The sequence below is a fragment of the Clarias gariepinus genome, chromosome 13 (genome assembly GCF_024256425.1).
Source record: "Clarias gariepinus isolate MV-2021 ecotype Netherlands chromosome 13, CGAR_prim_01v2, whole genome shotgun sequence".
Lineage (NCBI taxonomy): Eukaryota > Metazoa > Chordata > Actinopteri > Siluriformes > Clariidae > Clarias > Clarias gariepinus.
The window spans coordinates 30377677-30397828 of NC_071112.1; the positions used below are offsets into that span (position 1 = coordinate 30377677).

General features: G+C 41.8%; 1 protein-coding gene across 3 annotated transcripts in view; it reads right to left on the reverse strand.

The window, feature by feature from the left end:
* Positions 1–501: 501 nt before the first annotated feature.
* The window catches only part of syne3 (spectrin repeat containing, nuclear envelope family member 3), a 29042-nt gene continuing 9391 nt past the window's right edge, over positions 502–20152 (reverse strand). Inside the window, exons 6-19 of one of the 3 annotated variants that reach the window (XM_053509789.1) lie at positions 19614–19958; positions 18348–18484; positions 16895–17069; positions 13481–13663; positions 13122–13265; positions 12773–12907; positions 10231–10392; positions 9960–10132; positions 9823–9839; positions 9221–9726; positions 9004–9141; positions 8132–8305; positions 7856–7897; positions 502–3593 (exon numbers count right to left, since the gene is read on the reverse strand). In XM_053509789.1, the coding sequence (XP_053365764.1) occupies positions 3402–3593; positions 7856–7897; positions 8132–8305; positions 9004–9141; positions 9221–9726; positions 9823–9839; positions 9960–10132; positions 10231–10392; positions 12773–12907; positions 13122–13265; positions 13481–13663; positions 16895–17069; positions 18348–18484; positions 19614–19958 (2523 nt within the window). In that variant the 3' untranslated portion in view covers positions 502–3401. Of the gene's footprint in view, positions 3594–7855; positions 7898–8131; positions 8306–9003; positions 9142–9220; positions 9840–9959; positions 10133–10230; positions 10393–12772; positions 12908–13121; positions 13266–13480; positions 13664–16894; positions 17070–18347; positions 18485–19613; positions 19959–20152 lie in introns of all 3 variants that reach the window. The other 2 variants (XM_053509788.1, XM_053509787.1) reach the window with 2 other exon arrangements.

The following is a 20152-nucleotide window of genomic DNA, read 5'->3' on the forward strand; positions in this document are numbered from 1 at the left end:
ATTGCCACCTGCCTATCTCTGGTGATTCCCATCCCTAATAAGCAGAAAACGCTCAGCCATAAGGACATTTGTGAAACGATTTAATTGAAAAATATTAAATGTTGCTGAAGTTTTTACTGCTTACTGGGAATTACTGGAGAATCATTAAAATAAAGATAAAGTCAGCTGAGAATTTGTGCTTGCCGCTGCCTGTAATTAGCTTCAGACTACACAACTGATATTACACCTGCTTTAAACTCTCCTTACTTCTGAAATTGTGAAAATACTACAAACATTTTTTGTCTTTTTTTTTTCCAGTCTATCGGCTGTGGACGTTTTAATTATTTATCAAATTTATTTTATATAGTAAATCACAAGCAGAGAAAATACATGAACAGGTGTCGGTTATAATGTCAGGTATTTACGTCATGTAAAATTTTGCCAAAAAAGATTACTGAATTCAGAAACTGTTTTTTTCAGAAAAGTTTTGGGTGACTTAATCATGTGTTTTCTTTGTTTGAAATATGACTTAAATAAAGTTTGTTTCAGGCAAAACAGATATTTAGATATTTAACACTGCTTTCAAATACAAAATCCACCTGAGCTTCCTACATTTCTCCTTTAAGAGCATACACATGCACACATGCATGCACGCACATTTGCAGGCTCTCGAACCATGCCCTTGTCGTTCTGCATAATACAAAACATATAATCCGAGTCAAACAGAACCGTTTTTATAATCTCTAAAACAGCTGCACTACCAATGGACCGTTATGACGGGATCCTAATAGAATAACTAACTTTGGTCCTGGTTGCTGTAGCAACACTCGGCCCGCTAGCAAGGAAAAATATATATGTGGAGATGAACTCTGAGGTCAAAAAAGAATCAGAGGACGTTGTAAGACAAGGACATTCTTGTCATACTAGGCTATTTTCACTCCATCAGCTGGACCCTTTAGAACCACTTAAAAAAAGTAACCCGGTGAATGTGTTAAAAACATATGTACATGCCATACCAAAGAAAATTTTTTACAGTTAGCATATCTAACGCAAAGCATGACCTCGTTGCCTTCCTAGAATCTAAATAAAGCCTTACAAGAACCTTATAGTGGTTAATTCCATGTGAGCTCACATTATAATAAATAATTCAAATAAATAATCTAAAAATGGGAATCTAGCACTAACTTGCTATTAAATAAGCTAGTTGGTGTATGAGTTAGCTACATTTTAGCTAATTTTGGTGTGAAATAATGTAAAAAACTAGCTATCTACTATTGTGAGACAAAATAATACATAACCTAATTAGATAAGTTTGATAGTTATAGCCAGCTTGATATTTGGTTTGGGTTTTGTTAAAGTGACATCCGCACTACGACCTGCATACACTGCTCACGAACAATCAACTAGCTAACTTGACAAGTCGTGTTTTTTCTAATATCGTTCTGCATTTTCTTGTACAGCTATAAAATAAAACAATTATTTAAAATTGTAAAATAAAAAAATGTACCTTGAATTTTAAATCAAAGCGCGTTATAAAAATTCTACATTAATACATTATATCTGGGTTGTTTATTCATTAATGTGAATAAACAACCCAGGTACAGTTGATGCTGATAAGTTGAAAATTCTAGATCGAGCAAAGATCTGTTTAAGTTGTACTTTCAGGTTAATGACAATTTTGAATGTAAAAAAAAAAAAAAGAAGAATTTTAGCTAAAATTCTTCGCTGCAAAAATTTAGCATTGGTGATAAAACTTTACATCATGATCCAATGTTAAATTTGAGGTGTGTAGCAAGGTTTTTGTAACTGATGCATAGCAAATGTTGATCTTTGGTTCTTCTGCTACTGATTTAATTTTTTTGTTTTTTAACCATGCAAAGTTTCTTTGTACCCAGTTGCCAAGTAAAGCAAGAGTTTTAGCATCGTAAATGTCTGTACGTATGTAAGTACTTGTACATGTAAAGTAACATATATAACTTGTTTTTAATACTGTTTTTAACAATCCTTACTGACTTCCACTTGTCATTTCCGACTAAGGAATTCTTAGATGCCAGGTTACATTTAGTTCTGTTACTGTAAAAGCTTAAGTAAAATTAGTTAGCTGACCCCTTGGTGGGTCAAACAATCAAATTAACAAGGACGTAGACTTGCTGGGAAATTAGTACGATTTGATACAATTTTAATTCCAGATACGACTGGTTAGAAGTGTAAACCATGGTAATATAACATACTTTGTTATTGTAAACTAAACTCAGCCGGCAAACTTGTGGAATGAATTTTTTATTTTTTACTTGTTACTAAGGTAAAGCTTCTATTTTAATTTGATTTGAATCCACACTTTGTTGCCTCCTTTTTGATATGACCAAATAATAATATCGATACCATCGATAAATCTACAAGATATTCCATGATTTGTCTCCTGCCGACATCATACTGATCTTAGGTTTTGTGATTTAGTAGTTCCATGTCCAACTTACTAAGTCTTGTTAAAAACAATATTAAAACACACACGCTAGCATTCTTACACAGCAAAGTGTATCGAGACGCTGAAAGAGAAATGTTTCTGCACTCTGAGAGATACTTAACTCCGCTGCCATAGTAATAAACCAGGACAGCACAACAGCTCGAGTCGTGAGGAACAGGTTGCCAGCATCAAAGCCAGCCTCCTACTCACTCTCTCACACACACACACACACATAACTTAGTTCTGTTGGGCCCAGCCGGGTGTGAAATATGACGCTACAGTCACTGATCTCCAATTCATGTAGCCTCTCCCCCCATTTAGGAAAACGAATAATTGAACACAACTGTATTATATAACAATAATAATAATAATAATAATAATAGTGATTATTACTCCAGTACATACAGTGTAAATTCCACACATAGTCCACACACAGAAGAGGCGCCTTTGAGTGGTAACATGCTCTCTTCAGTGTGTAGGTGTGTGTAGGTGTGTATTTAGCCAGATTGAGCTTGGAGTTGAAATAGCTCATGTTTAAATGTGGATAAATGTGTGTGTGTGTGTGTGTGTTTGATGGTGAGCTGTGAGCATCCCGTAGAAGTGTGTGTGTGATTAGGTGCGCAGAGGTCCAGTCTGCATGGTGCGACTGTGTGCAGGTGTGTTTGTACATGTGTATGGGTGTACATATGTGTTATAGAGTGTATATCTATGCGTGTGTGATTGATTAGCTGTGTCTGTTTATATAGAACCGTGTGTGTGCGCGATTGCGTATAGTTAAGTGTGTGCAGGCTTGTGATTATAGATGCGTATAGATGACGTTCGTGTAACTGCATTTGTATGTGTATAGTTATGTGCGTGCATGCACGTGTAGCTATGCAAATGTATGTGTGTGCGCAGATGTGCATATGTAGACGCTTATTGATTGTGCGTGCATGGCTGTATATACACGTGTGTGCGTTTAGGTGGGCGGAGGGCCGTGGTAGCGCAGCATGACGTTGAAAGAGCGGGCGAAGTTGTTGGACAGCGAGCAGCTCGTCCCCTCGTCCATCATGGGCAGCAGGAAGGCGAAGAGCAGCAGAGCGAGAAGCAGCAGCTGCAGAGGGAGAGCCACGCGACACACACGGTACAGGAACCCACAGCAGCTCTCCTGCTAAAAACAAACAAACACACACAACACACAGACACACACACGCTTATATAAGTGATCTGGGATTGTCAACTTTTACGTTTGAACCTTCATGACATCTCTGTACATGCAGTATGTGTGTGACAAAACAAAGCCACGCCCCTTCTGCTGACAGGGTTCGAGCCGCTGCTCGCTCTAATAAACTTCCCGATCGAAGAAAGTCACCACTAAACACGACGCTGACTCACTCTGCCGTGACTCACGAGTCGGAAACAAACGAATGCAAATGTAAACTCCCACTGCAGGAGTGTAGAGAGGAAATAAAGCAGCGCGTTTAAATCATGTCCTGAACTGCTTTTGAATGATGGAAGTGAAAAAACACCCACACCTGCTAACAGCAGGGCAAAGCAGCGCTGCCTCTGATCCCCCCTCCCCTCCCCTCCATGTACCGCCTATGCACAGGATCAGAGGAGCGCTGTGTGTGTGTGTGTGTGTGTCTCGGAGTGGGAGAATCAGAGACAAAGCCAGATAGAGTGTGAGTGGGAGAGACAGAAAGTGTAGACGAGAGGAGAAAGTCTTTTCCTCTTCAGCCCTAGTAAAACTTCTAATCGGAGAGATCGCTGTAATTACAGTTCGTCTGTCTCTGCCTTCGACTGAGACTCGCAAAAACACCAAGCCAGAGGTGCGCAAGCTCTCAGCTCAGTCTTAAACGGGAGAACATGTTAGGCTCATGCGCTTGATGCTGCTTAGTTCAGTGTGACGTCATGGGACACGGTGCAAAATTTCACTCATGATCAGAACAGGAGGAGGTTTAAGCCTGATGAATGTGCAAACAGGCCACGCCCACTTCCCATACGCTGGTTGCAAATAAGGCCATATCTATCTCCATCGCTAGGGAGAACAGGAATAGAAGCCACACCCCCTTCAACAAGCCTGACAGACACTGAGGCCGCATCATCTTTTACATATATGACAAGCCAAAAGAACACACCTCCTTCAGTATAATTGACAGATACAGGGGCCACACTCCTGCTTCATTATGATTGACAGTCCACTCCTTCGTTATGGGCATACAAACCACATCTCCTTCTACAGATACAACAGACTTCATTACGACTTCATTAGTAACAGAGGCCACACCTCCTTCATTATGACTATCAGGCACAGGGACACACCCTCCTTATATACGACTATCAGGCACATGGGCCACAGCTCCTTCATTACGACTGACAGGCACAGAGACACACCCTCCTTCATTACGACTATCAGGCACAGGGGACACGTCCTTCATCAGGACTGACGGGCACAGGGGCCACACCTCCTTCATTATGACAGACAGGCACCGGGGCCACCCATCCTTTATTACGACTGATAGGCACAGGAACCACATCTCCTTCTACAGATATGACAGGCTTTATTACGACGATAGGAACAGGGGCCCCACGTCCTTCTTTACAACTGACAGGCACAGGGGCCACACCGTCTTTATTATGACTGACAGGCACAGGGGCCACACACCTCCTTCATTATAACTTTTAGGCACAGGGGCCACACTTCCTTTATTATGACTGATGGGTACGGAGGCCACACCCCTTGTTCATTATGACTGACAGGCATGGGGGCCACACCCCTTGTTTATCATGACTGACAGGCACGGGGGCCACGTGCCTCTTTACCAGACTTAGGAAGACAAACACTATGTTTTTCAGGAACTCTTTCATTTGCACAGTGAAGACTAACAGGAACTCACTTTATATTTCTTCAGCAATAAACAGAGGTAATAAAGACCTAGGCGTGTGTCGCAGACTATCCCGCTGCATGTTTGCACCACTAATATTCCCACTAACTCCCTCTAAGATTAATGTGTGTGAAAGACCTGCTTGAAGGGAGTTCCCATGAAAACAGCCGTTATTTACACAGAGGGATAATGGCAGATGAGTGTGTAACGATGTGTCCTTAATAACACACCACAGGAGAATAAACTCCCTCAGGATCATGGCGTCATCATAAGACTACAAACACCAGCGTCATGACAAAGACCTTTCTACAGGGGCACGCCTCATTCACTGCGGCACAAGCAGTGTGAAATATTCCAACTTGTCGGAACGTTGCACCTTAATTACATTCAGAACAATCATTAACGGTTTACTTTTTATATTAGAATTAAGTCTGAAAAGGTTAAGGCGATTTCACAGACAGAGCAGGCAGCATCTTAAACATCGCCGTTGTTTTGATGTAGACAGACAAAACAATCACTGGGGCCGACACGCCCCAAGGCTGTGCTCCCTTCTACTGAGAAACGCTAAGGGTGTTCAAGTCAAACCAGGACTTCTGACTTTGCAGAATAACTGACCACAGTTATGAGAGTTTAAACTCCCTTTATTTCTCTCTATAATCTCCTGCTACACTAATGCACTTATCCCAGTGTTTCACTAGTGCTTGGACACCATCAAGGAAGAAAGTTCTCTCAGTTCGCCGTAGTCATGATTTGTTTGACTTGAACGGCTCTTGCATAAGCAACTTTAAGACATTAAGTGAACGAGAATTCCAGGAACTGCTTGTTCTAATAAACTTCCTAAATGAAACTGAACACTGAGTCACTTACGAGTGATCTCGCAGCACTAAGTGCTCTCATATAATGCTCGATCAGATTAGGACAATACAAAGAGAGATCTAACATCACGTCGATTTAGAATTGTTCTTCCTCCTCCAAGGTAATAAAGCCCTCTCTCTTGAAGTGTTCTATACAGTTTAGATGGATGGATGCATGATTTGGATCATATAACATGAGAAAAAACCAAACCAGTAACTTACGACAGAAGCCAGGGACGCGTGGCCACCCAAAAATGGTTAGGTACGAAGACCAGGCTGTATAATCAGAATCAGGCTTCTAGAAAGCGTAAGCCTTTAAACATCACGAGTTCAGTGACACTGGTTTCATAAGGGAGGTCAAAACTGGAACTGTGCAAAATACCACTTGTGTTCATGGCTGCACATGTAAACAACTAAAATGAGACGCCTCTACATTCGGTGATGTCATTCACTCACAGCACCTGCTTCTCCTCCAGGCCTGGTCTTCACAGAGACGCAGCAGATGGAAAGACGGAGGGGGAACGGAGCGCGAAACAAGGTGCAAATCCTAAAGAATTTATGAAACGAGCCAGAGAGCCGAGCGCGCTCCCTGCAGAGAGGCCACGTCTCTGATGTTTCATAAAACTCTCCACGTCCCACAGAGCCTGGAAATTAAATTTGGCTCGTCGATTGAAAGCGCTTGTTAGTCTGAGCCGAATTATCCGAGGTGTTTGCCGAGATATGAACTTTCACTAATGGCACGAGAAGCAGTTCGTACAAATAACAGGATCGAAAGGAATGAAAAATACTCGAGATCTTAATCGGTCAAGTTCCTGAAGCGATATTCCCGGATCTGCTTCCTCACGTTTAATGCCGGAGTCTCACTCTTGGTGCTCTAGTGCTTTGTCTCATGTGGATGCTGCAGACATGCTCACAAGATCTGCTGCTGAAATCACTAACACTGTCTTGTCCTTGTCCATCCTACAATGCTTATTTACACTCTCCTTAAACTAACCAAACCTCGAACGCTGTCCCCCTTTACCTTTCTACATCCAATATCCGAAATTCACAATTTGGGATTCCTAGTTTTTAAACGTGTTTTCAAACCAATTCCTCCTGAGGTACGGTTTTGATCCTTTTAAGTCATGCCAAAAATAAACAAACAAACAAACAAAAAAAATCATCAAACAAAACATCAGACTTCAGAACATCAGTTCTTGCTTCAGGTGTTCTTATACTACACTCCGTCCTTTCTGTTCAAACTTGTGTATGTCTTATGAGGTTTATTTAAATGGAAAAAAGGGAAAGCTGACTAGCTGGGTTCAGGTTGAAGGGGCGGAGCTAATGTGTCCACTACTTTTTTTTCCCAGACTGTCTTTGAAATCATACGATGTTTCCATGGCAAACTGCACATTAATTAGCATGTACTGTTATAGTTCCATTGTGATAAGCTTACCTTTATTATAACCAGATCAGGAATTATGGACATACTATATATGGTAATGTGAAAATTACATGGTATCAAGGACTTAAAAGGAATTCAAAGCTGTAATTACAAATTACAGAGCTGTTCGTCTGTAATCAGCTCTATATTGCTTGTTAATCACTATTAGAAAAGCTTTTACGAGCTGAGAGATTAAATCGGCTTTTTTACGATATGAAAAGTACATGCAGTAAAAGTAAAATAAATAAATAAATAAATAGGAGAGAAGTACCTTTCTGGAGCGAACAAGCTCCTCCTGCTGGCCTCCAACATCCTGCAAAACAGCATCGCAACAAACGCTTAGATCTCGGTTTGTTTGTTTGTTTTGTTATTTTTTTGCTACAAGGTCGCCTCCTTGTGGCTGGACTTCACTAACACATCACAGCGTTTACAATCTCAAAGTCTACAACTAATAATGTGAACACGTTAATAAAATAATAATTATATGATGTGAAAAGAACGACTAACCAGGATAAAAAATAAAATCTGTCTGTCTTTGTCGCAGTACCTTGCGTGTGACTGGCGCCTCATCACATTCCGCCTCTTTCAGTTTGGATTTATAAAGCATCCATCTGTAGCGAAGCTCCTCCAGGTCCGCATCCTCTGCGCCCGCGTCAGCGTGCCAGGAATTTAGGAGCTTCTGGAACAGATCCTGACCCCACGGTATGCCGGCACGCAGACCCTGCCCAGACAGCCACACACACGTTAGAGAAAGAAAATGCAATGTATGCAATCTTTTTTACTATTTAATAATTTATTTTAATAAAAGCGTCTTTATAATTATTTGCTCTCATGATAACAGAAGTGCACACTTTAATGTCATCTCCACAGTGTTTCTATGACAAATTACTTTCAGAAACCCTTTTGTTATGTGGTATTTACTTTTTTCTTTTTATTTCACACTTCTGTTTCCAATTTGTTCAGACCTGCAAATGAAACGAGCACAAATGTCTCTCTGCGAAGTGCCACGTCTAGTTAAAAAAAAAAAAAAAAAAACATGACTCGCTCCTGATGGAAATCCTTTTGAATCTCACAGCTTTTCAGATTTCTCTAAACTGCAAACCGAGGACTTGGGCTGAGATCTGAACGTCTGCTGTTTGATTTCGTGCCTTTTATTTTATTTCTTTTTAAAACCCTGATGCAGTCCTTTAAACTCAGGGCATCTAACGGCGCTTTTCGTTTTAGAAACGTCCTCCTGCTGAGAGACGTTCACGTACCAGACGCGAGACACCGGACCACTAGAGTCTGAGATCAAACAAAAGCGAGCAGGACATCAAGACTCAGAAGACGCCTGGCTTTTTCGAAAGTTATTCGGAGTGAACATCAAAGTCGGCTCGAGAAAGAGACAGAGAGAGAGATAGAGAGGATGCTGAGGAGAACCTTGAGTGTGTTCCGTCTTATCTTCAGCTCTTTGGTGCTCAGCGCTCTTTGGTTGTTTGTTATCTTTGCGAGTTTCTCGTTTTCTTTACGCAGCCACGCTTCGAACTCTCTCCTCCGGGATTTCCAATCTCCTCTCACCTGCGAGAAACAGAAACGCTGTTTAAAACTTTCCTGTGGATTTACAAAATATCCGAATGATAAATACAGAATTTCTGACCAGCATGACGTCTGTTGAGCCGCGAGCTCCAGTGTCTACAGGGAGTTTAAACGCAGACGGCTGTTTTGGTCCAATACCCGACGCGCCGATTGCATAGTGGCCTTCCCTCTGCAGACCATCCTCCAACCCAGATGTTTGCCCTTCGACCCAGACACGTGTTCTCCCTCCGTTCCCGGATTCTCCTCTCCGGACGGCTCCCGCTCCATAGCCGCGGCAGCGTCCTCCGTCTTTCTGCTCTGCGACACCCTGATATCTTCGCCCAGCCGATGCGCCTACGGAGTCCACTTCGTCTGTTCTGGATGCGGATATGGAACGTCCCCTCGCGTCCCCTCTCCAGACTCCCCGGACACCCTCAGGATACAGGATTCCACCTCCGGGACTGAACTCCATGTCTCCCGTTTGAGACGCGTCGTCGTGCTTGGTAACGGATTTCCCATGTCTGGGGAACGCCTCGAATCCTCCTGAACCTCTGAGCTCGGAAAGATGGGAGAGGTCGTCCTGGAATCCTGACTGGCTGTCTGGTCTGATCCAGACTGTAGATCCGTCGCTTTCCTCCAGGAAGTCGGGTGAATGAATCGTCTGCGAGTCTACCGAAGAATCGATTTCTCCATTTAGAAGTCTGAAGAAAGAGAGAGAGAGAGAGAGAGAGAGGGGAGAGAGAGACGTGTATAAGTGGAACACATTCTATGCTTTATTAAATCTACGCTATTACCCACAATCCCCAGCAGACAATTCTCACCTGTGCAGGTTCAGACTGAGCTCATCGAGAGCCATCCAGGACTCCCGTAGGCGCTGGAGCTGACACTGAATGGTGACTCGGCCCTCTTCAGAGGTTTTCAGAAGCACAACTTGACCCTGCGCTTCGGTCCTGTGCAGGTGCAGCTCCTTTTCTGGAAATTCGCCCAGCGCCTTCTGCAGGAGCCGGACAGAAACAAGATGCGACCTGAGCATGATGGGATTTCTGTTCAGGCCACATTATTTTTTAAAGACAACGTGCAAGCTAATCAGACCCTGGCATCCTGGTTCCGGTTTGCCACGCTCCACTCTCCGTCTGGTCCTCGGAAAGACTCGAGCGTCTGCCTCATGATCATCAGCCATTCCCCCATGTTCATTAGACTTTCGTGGTAAGACTCGTGCTCCAAAATACTCTTCTCGCTGTCATTCACTTTGATCTGATAAGACACATAAAACCCAGACCACTAAGTCTAGACCATTCATTTATCTGTCTTACTCTCTCTCTTGCACACGGTTTCTATATGATTATAATGGAACTGCAAAAATGGTTTAATTTCCTGACACTGGGAAAAAAATTGAACAACTAGACAGATGAAGCAGAAAGTGGGCGGGGCTTTATCACTGCAGCATATATTAATATCAAAGAATACAAAATTTAACTCCGTATACACATTTGCGTTTTTTTTTTTCCAGTTTGAGTCATTATTTATAGCTGCGTATTTAGATTTTAAAATATAGTGCTACTATCAAACATATTTAAAAAAAAATGCATAAAGGTTCGAAAGCTTTGCGTCTAAAACCCCCAGCACTTGGGTGTCTACACTTAAAATGTACTATTGCACATGATAGCAAAAAAAAAAAAAAAAACTCATAAGATGAATACTTAGCCACCCCTAGTGGCCATCTATGATGGATATAGTGGAACCTCGGATTGCGAGCATAATTCGCTCCGGAAGTGGGCTTGTATTCCAAAACACTCGTAAAACAAAATTTTCGCATAAGAAATAATGGAAACTTAAATTATCCGTTCTACAGCCGAAAAAAATAAATACATAAAAATAATTAATATAAAATATAAAGTAAAAATAAAACAAATTAACCTGCACTTTACCTTTCAAAAAAGTAAAAAATAAATCCTGGCAGATAAGTGTTTCCTTTTGCGCACGCAGGCGCTGTGTATGTGTGTGTTTGTGTGTGTATGTGTGAGGCTAGAGTAAGAGGAGACCTTTGCTTTCAGCCCCTCTTCAGCCTTCTCCCCCTTCTCATCTTACACATTAAAACTTTCTCCCCTCGTTTAAACACACACACATTAACCAACAGACTGTTTCGTCGCTTTATTTTAATGTTGCTCGCGACAGCATAACAGCACGTTAATTCATGCTTGTGTAATGATGAGATGGACAAACTGGTCGATGCCTGTTCTACTGAGAAACAAAACTGAGGCTCTATATCCTAGTTGACATCTCGCATTCGCGTTCACACACACCAGACTGAACTACCCACAATGCCTCTCCCGCACTGAACTACACTTCCATAAACAGTGGTCATAAATCAAGGTCTCTCTCCCGCTACACTGTTTTATCTAAAAATTTGCAATAAACATCGCTAATGACACTCGTGTGAGCGCAAACTAACAATCACTGCTGCAAAGTAAACCAAACAAACAAATGAACCAGCACCTTACCTCTGAAAAGAGTTCTTTCGGAAAGCAGAGTGTGTGTCTCTCGCCTTAATTTCTGTGTGCGTGTTTGTGAAGGGGGTTCACACAAACACACATAGCAACACAGTGACAAATGACGCACGGATGTTGATTATACCAGTAAGATAGGAGCACTAAGACCCAGCAGGGGAGATGATTCCGCAACACAAAAGAGAGAAACCGTTGTGTCAGTTGTGATCACGTGACGTTCCGGGTCAAAACAAGAAGCGCATGCATGAAACATGATACTCGGTACTCGTAAACCAAGACTTGCTCGTTTTTCAAGTCAAAATTTATTAAAAATCTTCGCTCGTATTGCGGAACACTCGTCCGCAAAACAAGGTTCCACTGTATTTACTTTTAAAAAATTCTGCTTGATTTTAATGCCTATGTTTCTTCAAACTGATAAACATTGATCGATTATAGTCTCCTGGATCTCAATATATAGACAAAAAAAAAAATTGCACATGATAGCTAAGAAAAAATTAAAATCTAGCTATCACATTTAAAATAAGAATACTTAGCACCCTCTAGTGGCCAACTATGCATGTTACATATACATAAAATTATATTTCTGCTTGATTATATTGCGCAAATTCTGTTCAAACTGATAAACCTGGATCGACTTTCAGTCACCTGGATCCCAACACATAGAGTAATAAAACAAACAAATAAACAAAAAAAAACCCTGTAATTATTCATACTTTGTACTGCAAGCTGTACCAACAAAACCAAAATTTGCCTCGATATCAAATCACCGACGTCCTCGGGGCTTTAATTAGTCTCATATTCGGCTCCCGCGCTTGCAGAACTTCGTGTGGACGGACACGGGAGCGGCTACTTTCACAGTCACTTTGTTCAATAAGTAAACATCTCGCAGAGCTTTAAAAAACCTCGGGCCAAAATAAGCGCGGTTTGATCGTGGTCTTCGTCTCTACTATCATCATCGTCATCAAAGCACAGCAGGAGGAATACGCGGCCTGCGCAGAATTACTTAAGGCTTGGAATTTTGAAGCGAAGAGTCACTTGAAAGAAAAAAAAAAGAACGAAAAAAGAGAAAAAGAATAAATCTGATCGTCGCCCGTAGTGGTGGAGAACCTCGAGACGAGTCTGCTTACCCGGATGGCTTTATTGAGCTGCTTCCAGTCGGAGTAGAGACGCTCGAACCTGGTCCTGTTAGCGGGGCTGGAGGACACGAGCGTCTCCAGAGCGGTCATGTGAGCCTCGCAGTCTTCCAGATCTTTCTTTATGACCTGTCGAGGGAACGCGGTGTGACGGTATAACGTGAGTTACGGCCCAAAAAAAACAAACAAACAAACAAAAAAAAAAGGTACAAGATTCTCTCATACATGTGATCCATGGTTATAATGCTACTTTCCTTATATGGTCACTGCTTCCTGTTGCTCCTACAAAAAGTTGTTACTTTAAAATAATCAGTTTAATCTTAATCTTAAACACGGTGCTCACTTTAAATTGGTAGGCTTGACTCTTCTTAGTCAGGAGGTCCGGCTGGAGTCCGTCTGCTGCGTGGAATCTCTCTTTTATAGACGCAAGCTTCTGGTGGATCGAGTCGTAAGCGTCGCCGAAGTTCTTTGTCGTTGATAATAATTCCTGAAAGTGAAGATATAATAAATAATAATTAAAAAAACATATATAACAGTATACACTGTGACTGTGTTTACTGTTTTGTTATTCCTGATTCTTATGCCCGACACGTTCTCATGAACCTCCACGACATCGCCGTCCCATAGGATGACTAATTTACACCACAACAATCCCCCCCCCCAACACCCCCCCGCTTGGCGCCGGCGGCCGAATTCGGATACCTGCAGGTGGGTTCTTCTCTGCAGAAGTTGGCTGTGAAGCTGCTCTCTCTTCCTCATGTCTGCGCTGAGCTCCTCCAGCAGGCTGCGGGCTTTCTCCTCGCCGAACACGGCGCTCAGCAGGTCGGCTTTCGCCTGCAGCAGACTGAGTCTCTCCTGCAGCTGCACGCTCTCCTTCAGCAGATTCTACACGAGAAGCGGAGGAAGGAGGAACGATCACACGAAACAATCAAAGAACGGAAAATGTACAGTACTGAACTCACGCATGCTCTGTCTCTACATGTTTAGGATCAACAAATCAGTATATGTGTGTGTGTGTTTGATCATGTGACCTTCGCTGAAAATGTTATCAGGCGTACGACATTTTATCACTGACGAGGTCAGAGAGCTGGACAGGCTGAGGGGTTAAAGCTCTGCTGCATAGCTCTCCTCAGACAGACATGAAGTGTGTGAGCTTAAAGCAGCTGCGACATCATGAGTTAAAACAATAAGAAGTGAAACCATGGACTTATGGATAAATCGAACACATTTGAAATACATTTTTTTTGTCCCGGTATATGCAAGATATGACTGTAAACATTTGTTTTTGATCATGTTTATACACTCTCCTGTCACTACTTAATGTTTACTGCTGTAACGTTGAAATTTCCCCATTGTGGAATGAACACAGGTTTATCTTATCTTTATTAGGTTTATATCATTGCACTGGTTTCACATTTTTTTTTTAAATAATTTTATATTTATACTATATTTTATATAATTTATTTAACAGTCTCCTTAGTCTATTTTTATTTTGTATTTTTTTTTTATATTTGCAGTCTGAAGTTTATTGCATTACATTTCACTACTGCTGTATTGAAATTCTTCAATCTCTTATATAAGAGGCACACTGGCCTGTGGCCACTAGGGGGCACCCAAGGAATATGAATGAAGCTGAAAAAGTTATAAACTTGATCATTATAATTATATAAATATTAATAATAATTTTGATATTATAGCTCTGTGCAAACAAATATCTTTAATCAGTTAATCATGTCAGACCATTCACCATTCGTTCATATTTCGAGCTAACTGTTTAAATTATTTCTGAAGCAATAAAATCGGTGCAGTAGTGTCACTACGACCCTATTGGCAGATCTGATCGCGTATCCAGTAATGTATTTGAGCACTGAAATGATGCGTTAATGCCTTTATATTTTTTGGTTATATTTTACAGTATCGTTCGAAAATCAAAACCAAAAATGTTTTCAGTTCAAGTTTTTTTTTTAAATATAACTTCGTTACTGAATCAGTACAAAAAATATTTCTGATTTCAAAACAAAAATTCAACATAAAAAAAAAAAAAGATATTCCTGACAAAAAAGCAGCCCGTTATACGAGTGACCACTTTTCAGACAAAAACACAAAAAAAGATGTTGATGGGTTTTGCGTGCAAAAAAAAAAGAAAAAGCAGTGCGATAGTGAAAGTCCTCAGAAGAACTCTGGTTGGTTTTGCAGGACCCTCAGGAAAACGTAGTCCTTATAAAACTGTAACACAAATTGTACTCGAGACTGAAGCGTCCTCAAAGAATCGGTACACAGAATAAACCAGAGATGAGGGAAAAAAATAATCGATTCAGTCATGAATCCTGATTCTCTTGTGCGATGATTTGTGTCTGGCCACAGCGACTCCACAATCGTTTTTTTTTTTTTAATAGAGACACACACTGCTCCATCAGCCAGTGACCAGAATTGCCTGGTTTTCAGCCGTGACCGATCAGCCTCGGACGCAATCTGCTGAGTGCATGAGCTTGTGAGTGCTGCGAAAGAACCGAGTTTCTATTGTGTTCCTGTGCGTTATCAAAAGTCACGCATGGTAAGACTTTTTGCCTTTTTCTCCAAACTCTGAATGAAGTCGTTTCGAAACGCACTCGCTACAACAGTCTCAAATGGGTCCTGAAAATCTTGTGCATTAAAAGCTGATCAAAAACGCCCTCGCTGAGTATGCTGCCCATGCAAGAACCCGTGATGTTTTCAGCTTCTAGGAATTGTGTACAGATCCCTCACGATATCTCTGTGCACTTACAATGCCATCAATAAAATGCACCTGTGTTCGTTGCCCATTACATATCCCTGCCCATACCAGAACCCCATGGGCCACTTGATCCACAACATTGACATCAGCAAACCGCTCACCCACACGATGCCACACACGCTGTCTGCCATCTGTCCTGAACAGTGAAAACCCGGACTCATCCGTGAACAGAATGTGCCAGACGGCATCAAACATGAGCATTTACCCGCTCGAGTCGGTTACGACGACGAACTGCAGTCAGGTCCAGACCCCGATATGGAGGACGAGCATGCAGATGAGCTTCCCTGAGACTGTTTCTGACAGTTTGTGCAGAAATTCTTTTGTTATGCAAACCGATTGTTGCCGCAGCAGTCCGGGTGGCTGGTCCCAGACGGTCTTAGAGGTGAACCTGCTGGATGTGGAGGTCCTGGGCTGGTGTGGTTACACGTGGCCTGCGGTTGTGAGGCCGGTTGGATGTACTGCCAAATTCTCTGAAACGCCTTTGGAGACGGCTTATGGTAGAGAAATGTACATTAATTTCACGAGCAACGGCTCTGGTAGACATTCCTGCAGTCAGCATAATAATAGCACGCTCCCTCAAAGGTTGCGACATCTGTGGCATTGTGCTCTGTGATCACACTGCACACTCAGAGTGGCCTTTTATTGTGGGTAGTCCAAGGCACACCTGTGCAATATTCATGCTGTGTAATCAGCACCTTGATATGCCACACCTGTAAGGTGTATTTAAGAGTAATGGGTCTTTTTTATATGTGGAAAATGTTACAGTTCAGCTCATGAAAAATGGGAGCAAAAATAAAAGTCTTGTGTTTATATTTTTGTACAGTGTAGATTGTAATGTTTAAATGCTTTATATATAAATAAAATCATGATACTTATTATACAGTCATAATAATAATAATCAAATCTGTGCCTGGGTATTGTGATAATATCGTATCGGGAGGTAACTAGTGATTCTCATCTCTACCAAACACTGACTTTTTTAAAATTTAATTCTGTTTATTGTACTGAGACTTTATTACGGTCGTCTCCCTTTTCATGACATCTTTAAACAACAGTACGCCAGACCGATTCTGGTGCTCAGGTGTAATTATGCGCGATCCAGAGTTTAATACTCGGATCCTTGGATGTAGCCGAAGAAAACTTTAAAAGCTCTACGGCACTAAAAGTCCGACACGGTCAGATCATCAGAAGGCTTTAGATACTTTACACAATAGCTTACCAAAAAAGAAAAAAAAAATGTATATATATATATATATATAAAAAGAAAAATGACCTGAACCCAGAAGCGAATGTGCTTATTTAAACCTGCGCGTCAGTGAAAGGGATCTCCGTCACCGTGTTACCTCGATGCTCTGCACCAGCACGGCGATGTTGTCGAAGTCGCTGACGTCGGCCGAGAACTCGAGAATCTGAGACGCTGTCTGATTCCACTTACTGAAGACGTGCAGGGGGTCCTGGAGGACCTGCTTCAGAAACGTCTCGCTCTCCGAGCAGAGCCGGAACGCGCGCCCTCTCACGCTGCGACACACACACACACACACATAGACCGAAGTGTCACAACAGTGGACAGCTAACACAAGACTATACAGATAAATATGAAGCACACTGAGGAGTTTATTTATTGCGAATGAGAATAAAAGTCTGGAGGACACAAGGTTACAGGAAAATAATTACCCGGTCATGCAGACTTGCTGCTCATCAGTAAAACGATATTCTACACTATAAATCATGTAAAGTTGCAGTAACAAAAAAAGGTTAGCAATAACTGAGGCATAAATCATTACCTTATCACTGAATACGACTGTGTGTGTGTGTGTGTGTGTGTAATTAGTATACTCCACGTTACACCGATCAGAGTGTTAAACATGTCTGTGTACACCTACGCCCAACACTCTTGGCTGCGTCCCAGGGATAAACGCCGAGCTGCGAATCATGCGGGTGTTTTGACAGGCACGTGTTCCGGCTGTGAGTTTTCTGTGTTGTGTGTTTGTGTGTGTGTTAGGAACAGTGTGAATCACAAGTCTAAGGTGTGAATTAGGGTTTTTGCGTATAGACGGTGAGTCATGTGTATACGTTACGGATCATGTGAAGACTTCCTGTATTTGGTACAGCGTGTTTGGGTTTAGTGTCCGCAGACAGACAGTGAATCGCGCGCACAGGCCGCGAATCGTGCATGCGGGTAGTGAATCGTCGCGCGGGTCAGATGTACAGCTACTGATTTGTGTGTACAGTTTGTGATTTGAGCGCGGAGCTACTGAATCATACAAACTGAATCAAAAATGATTTTTGAATCATGCTAATGATTTTTTGCATCATGAGTACAACTAACGAGTCTTTATGGGAGGTGAATCATGTGTAATAGAGCTTTGAATCATGTGTAGACTCTAAATTCATGTTAGTTTGATTTTTGGACATCGCGATTTCCGATTCCAATTGATCTTATAGCACTAATGTTTATTGTGTGATTGTTTCTTAGCGTTTTAAAGCATTAAAAACTACTAAAAGTATCTTACATGCATTGAAATGTTATGTAATGCTTCATGTTAATCTCCTACAAAGCAATAAACTCAAAACTACAAGAAGCAGCAATAAATGAAAGCTAAATTTATATTTTTAAGAATTTCTATTTTAGAGCATTTATCGTGTGAAAGTTTACCTAAACAATTTTAAATGAGTGAATCGATTCAGAATCGAAAACTGACCCATCAATTCAATTCACTGAAGCAAAAGATTTGATTGATATTAGCTCTGGTGTGTTTGGGTGGTAAACCGTGCCCCGCGTCACTCTCTGCTCACCTCTGGTACTCTTTCCCCGCGGCCAGGACTTCATCGGCGAGTTGTCGGGGATCGTGTGGGAAGGAATATAACTCCTTCAGCTGGGCTTTGAGCCGCTCGACCCGAGGTTCCTCGGCCAAGAGGAACGCCCTTACGCTCTGCAACATGAACACACACGCCTAATAAACAACACACACAGATATCAAGGACTTTTGCACAGTGTTGATGATCAGCTCATGGGAGTGAAAAGTTTTATGTCCTTATATTTTAGTGCGAATTGTGACGAGTTCAGAATCTATCAGGTCCACTGTGGCGTGTTGAGGTAGCAAGTTAAACATCGGGTAACGGTTAGCTAGTGCACTGCTAGTCTTTTAATCTAGCGTTATCTAATTAAGTACAGTGTTGTGAAAAACTATTTGAGTTTTGATTATTGGTCTCAATTAAATTATTGAGATCATCAAATAAATTTTAATATAACACAAAGATAACCCAAGTTTTAAATTGATTTCGATGTTAAAATTAATTAATTAATTAATTAAGTAATTAAAATGAAAGATTTAAGGTTTAGGAGTGGTCCAAGGTTTAAGTCCGAACTTAAATCTGATCGAGATCCTTAAACAGGCTGTTTATTCTAAAAAATTCTCATGGATTTAAAATACTCTACGGCATCTTATTGCGAGTTATCGCAATCGCTTAATGTCAGTCGTTGCCACCAACCAGTTATTAGGTTTTGGGGGGCAATTAATTTTTCACCCAGGGCCAGTTAAGTTTGGACAGTTTTTTTTCCCCTTAATAAATGACATCATCCTTTAAAATCTGCATTTTGTGTTTATTTGTGTTATCTTTATGTAACATTAAAATTTTAATTAAAGTTATTTTTGACAAGTTTGACAAAATCAATAAATAAATGAATAATTCAAATACATTTTCACGGCGCTGTACCTTATTTCTATTTACCGCCTTTTTAAAAATGTATTTCTCAGTCTCAGTGAAGGGGCGTGGCCTATGCGCCTCCACACCCGAAGCCATCAGGACTGCTGAAGGAGCCGCAGTCGCTCAAATTACAGTAAATATCTAGAGCTCATTTCAGTGGGAACTGGCTGCACGTTTTACCCAAACCCCCTGGTGAAATTCCACTCAGACAGGTGTGATTATCTGCTGCTCCCGGGGCAGGAATTCACCCGCGGGTGTTTTCACTACTATGTAATTATTGCTGCAGAAATATGCAAGTTATGCGCTAGTTGTGTGCGTCGTTTCCCTAAACAGCAGACGAGGGTTTAAACTCACCGTATAGGTCTTCCACTGAGCCACCACGTTCTCCTCGCTTCTTTCTCCGTCCTTGTTCTCCAGCTTCTGGCTCATTTCCCGCACGAGCGCCCGGAGCTGCTGGATGCCCTCGACCAGGTCCTCGCGCCGCGTGTGGTACTTTTTCCTCGCGTCCGCGGAGCCCTTCAGCTCGGCATGGATCTCCGGCAGAGCGCTCCGCAGCCTCTCCCACGCCAGCCGCAGCTCTTCCGTTTCCTCCGTGATGAGCTCGGCTCCCGCGGGTGATGTGTAGGCTTTCACGGTCTCGGCCTGGCTTTCGATTTGCAGCAGCGTCTCTTCTTCGCGCGCCACGCTGGCGTCCAGGTCCTGAACAGGACAAGAAATCAGTTCGCAAAATAAACCAAAGGATGTGCTGGAAACTGTGAACGCTTTCATGTATAAAAAAGCCTGCTTTTGAATTAAATAATAATAGTTAATCATATTAGTGCGCATTTTAACTGAACATAAAAACGTAACGAGCAGGACTGAGCCAGCTGTGACTCAGTTTTCTTTTGAAAAGT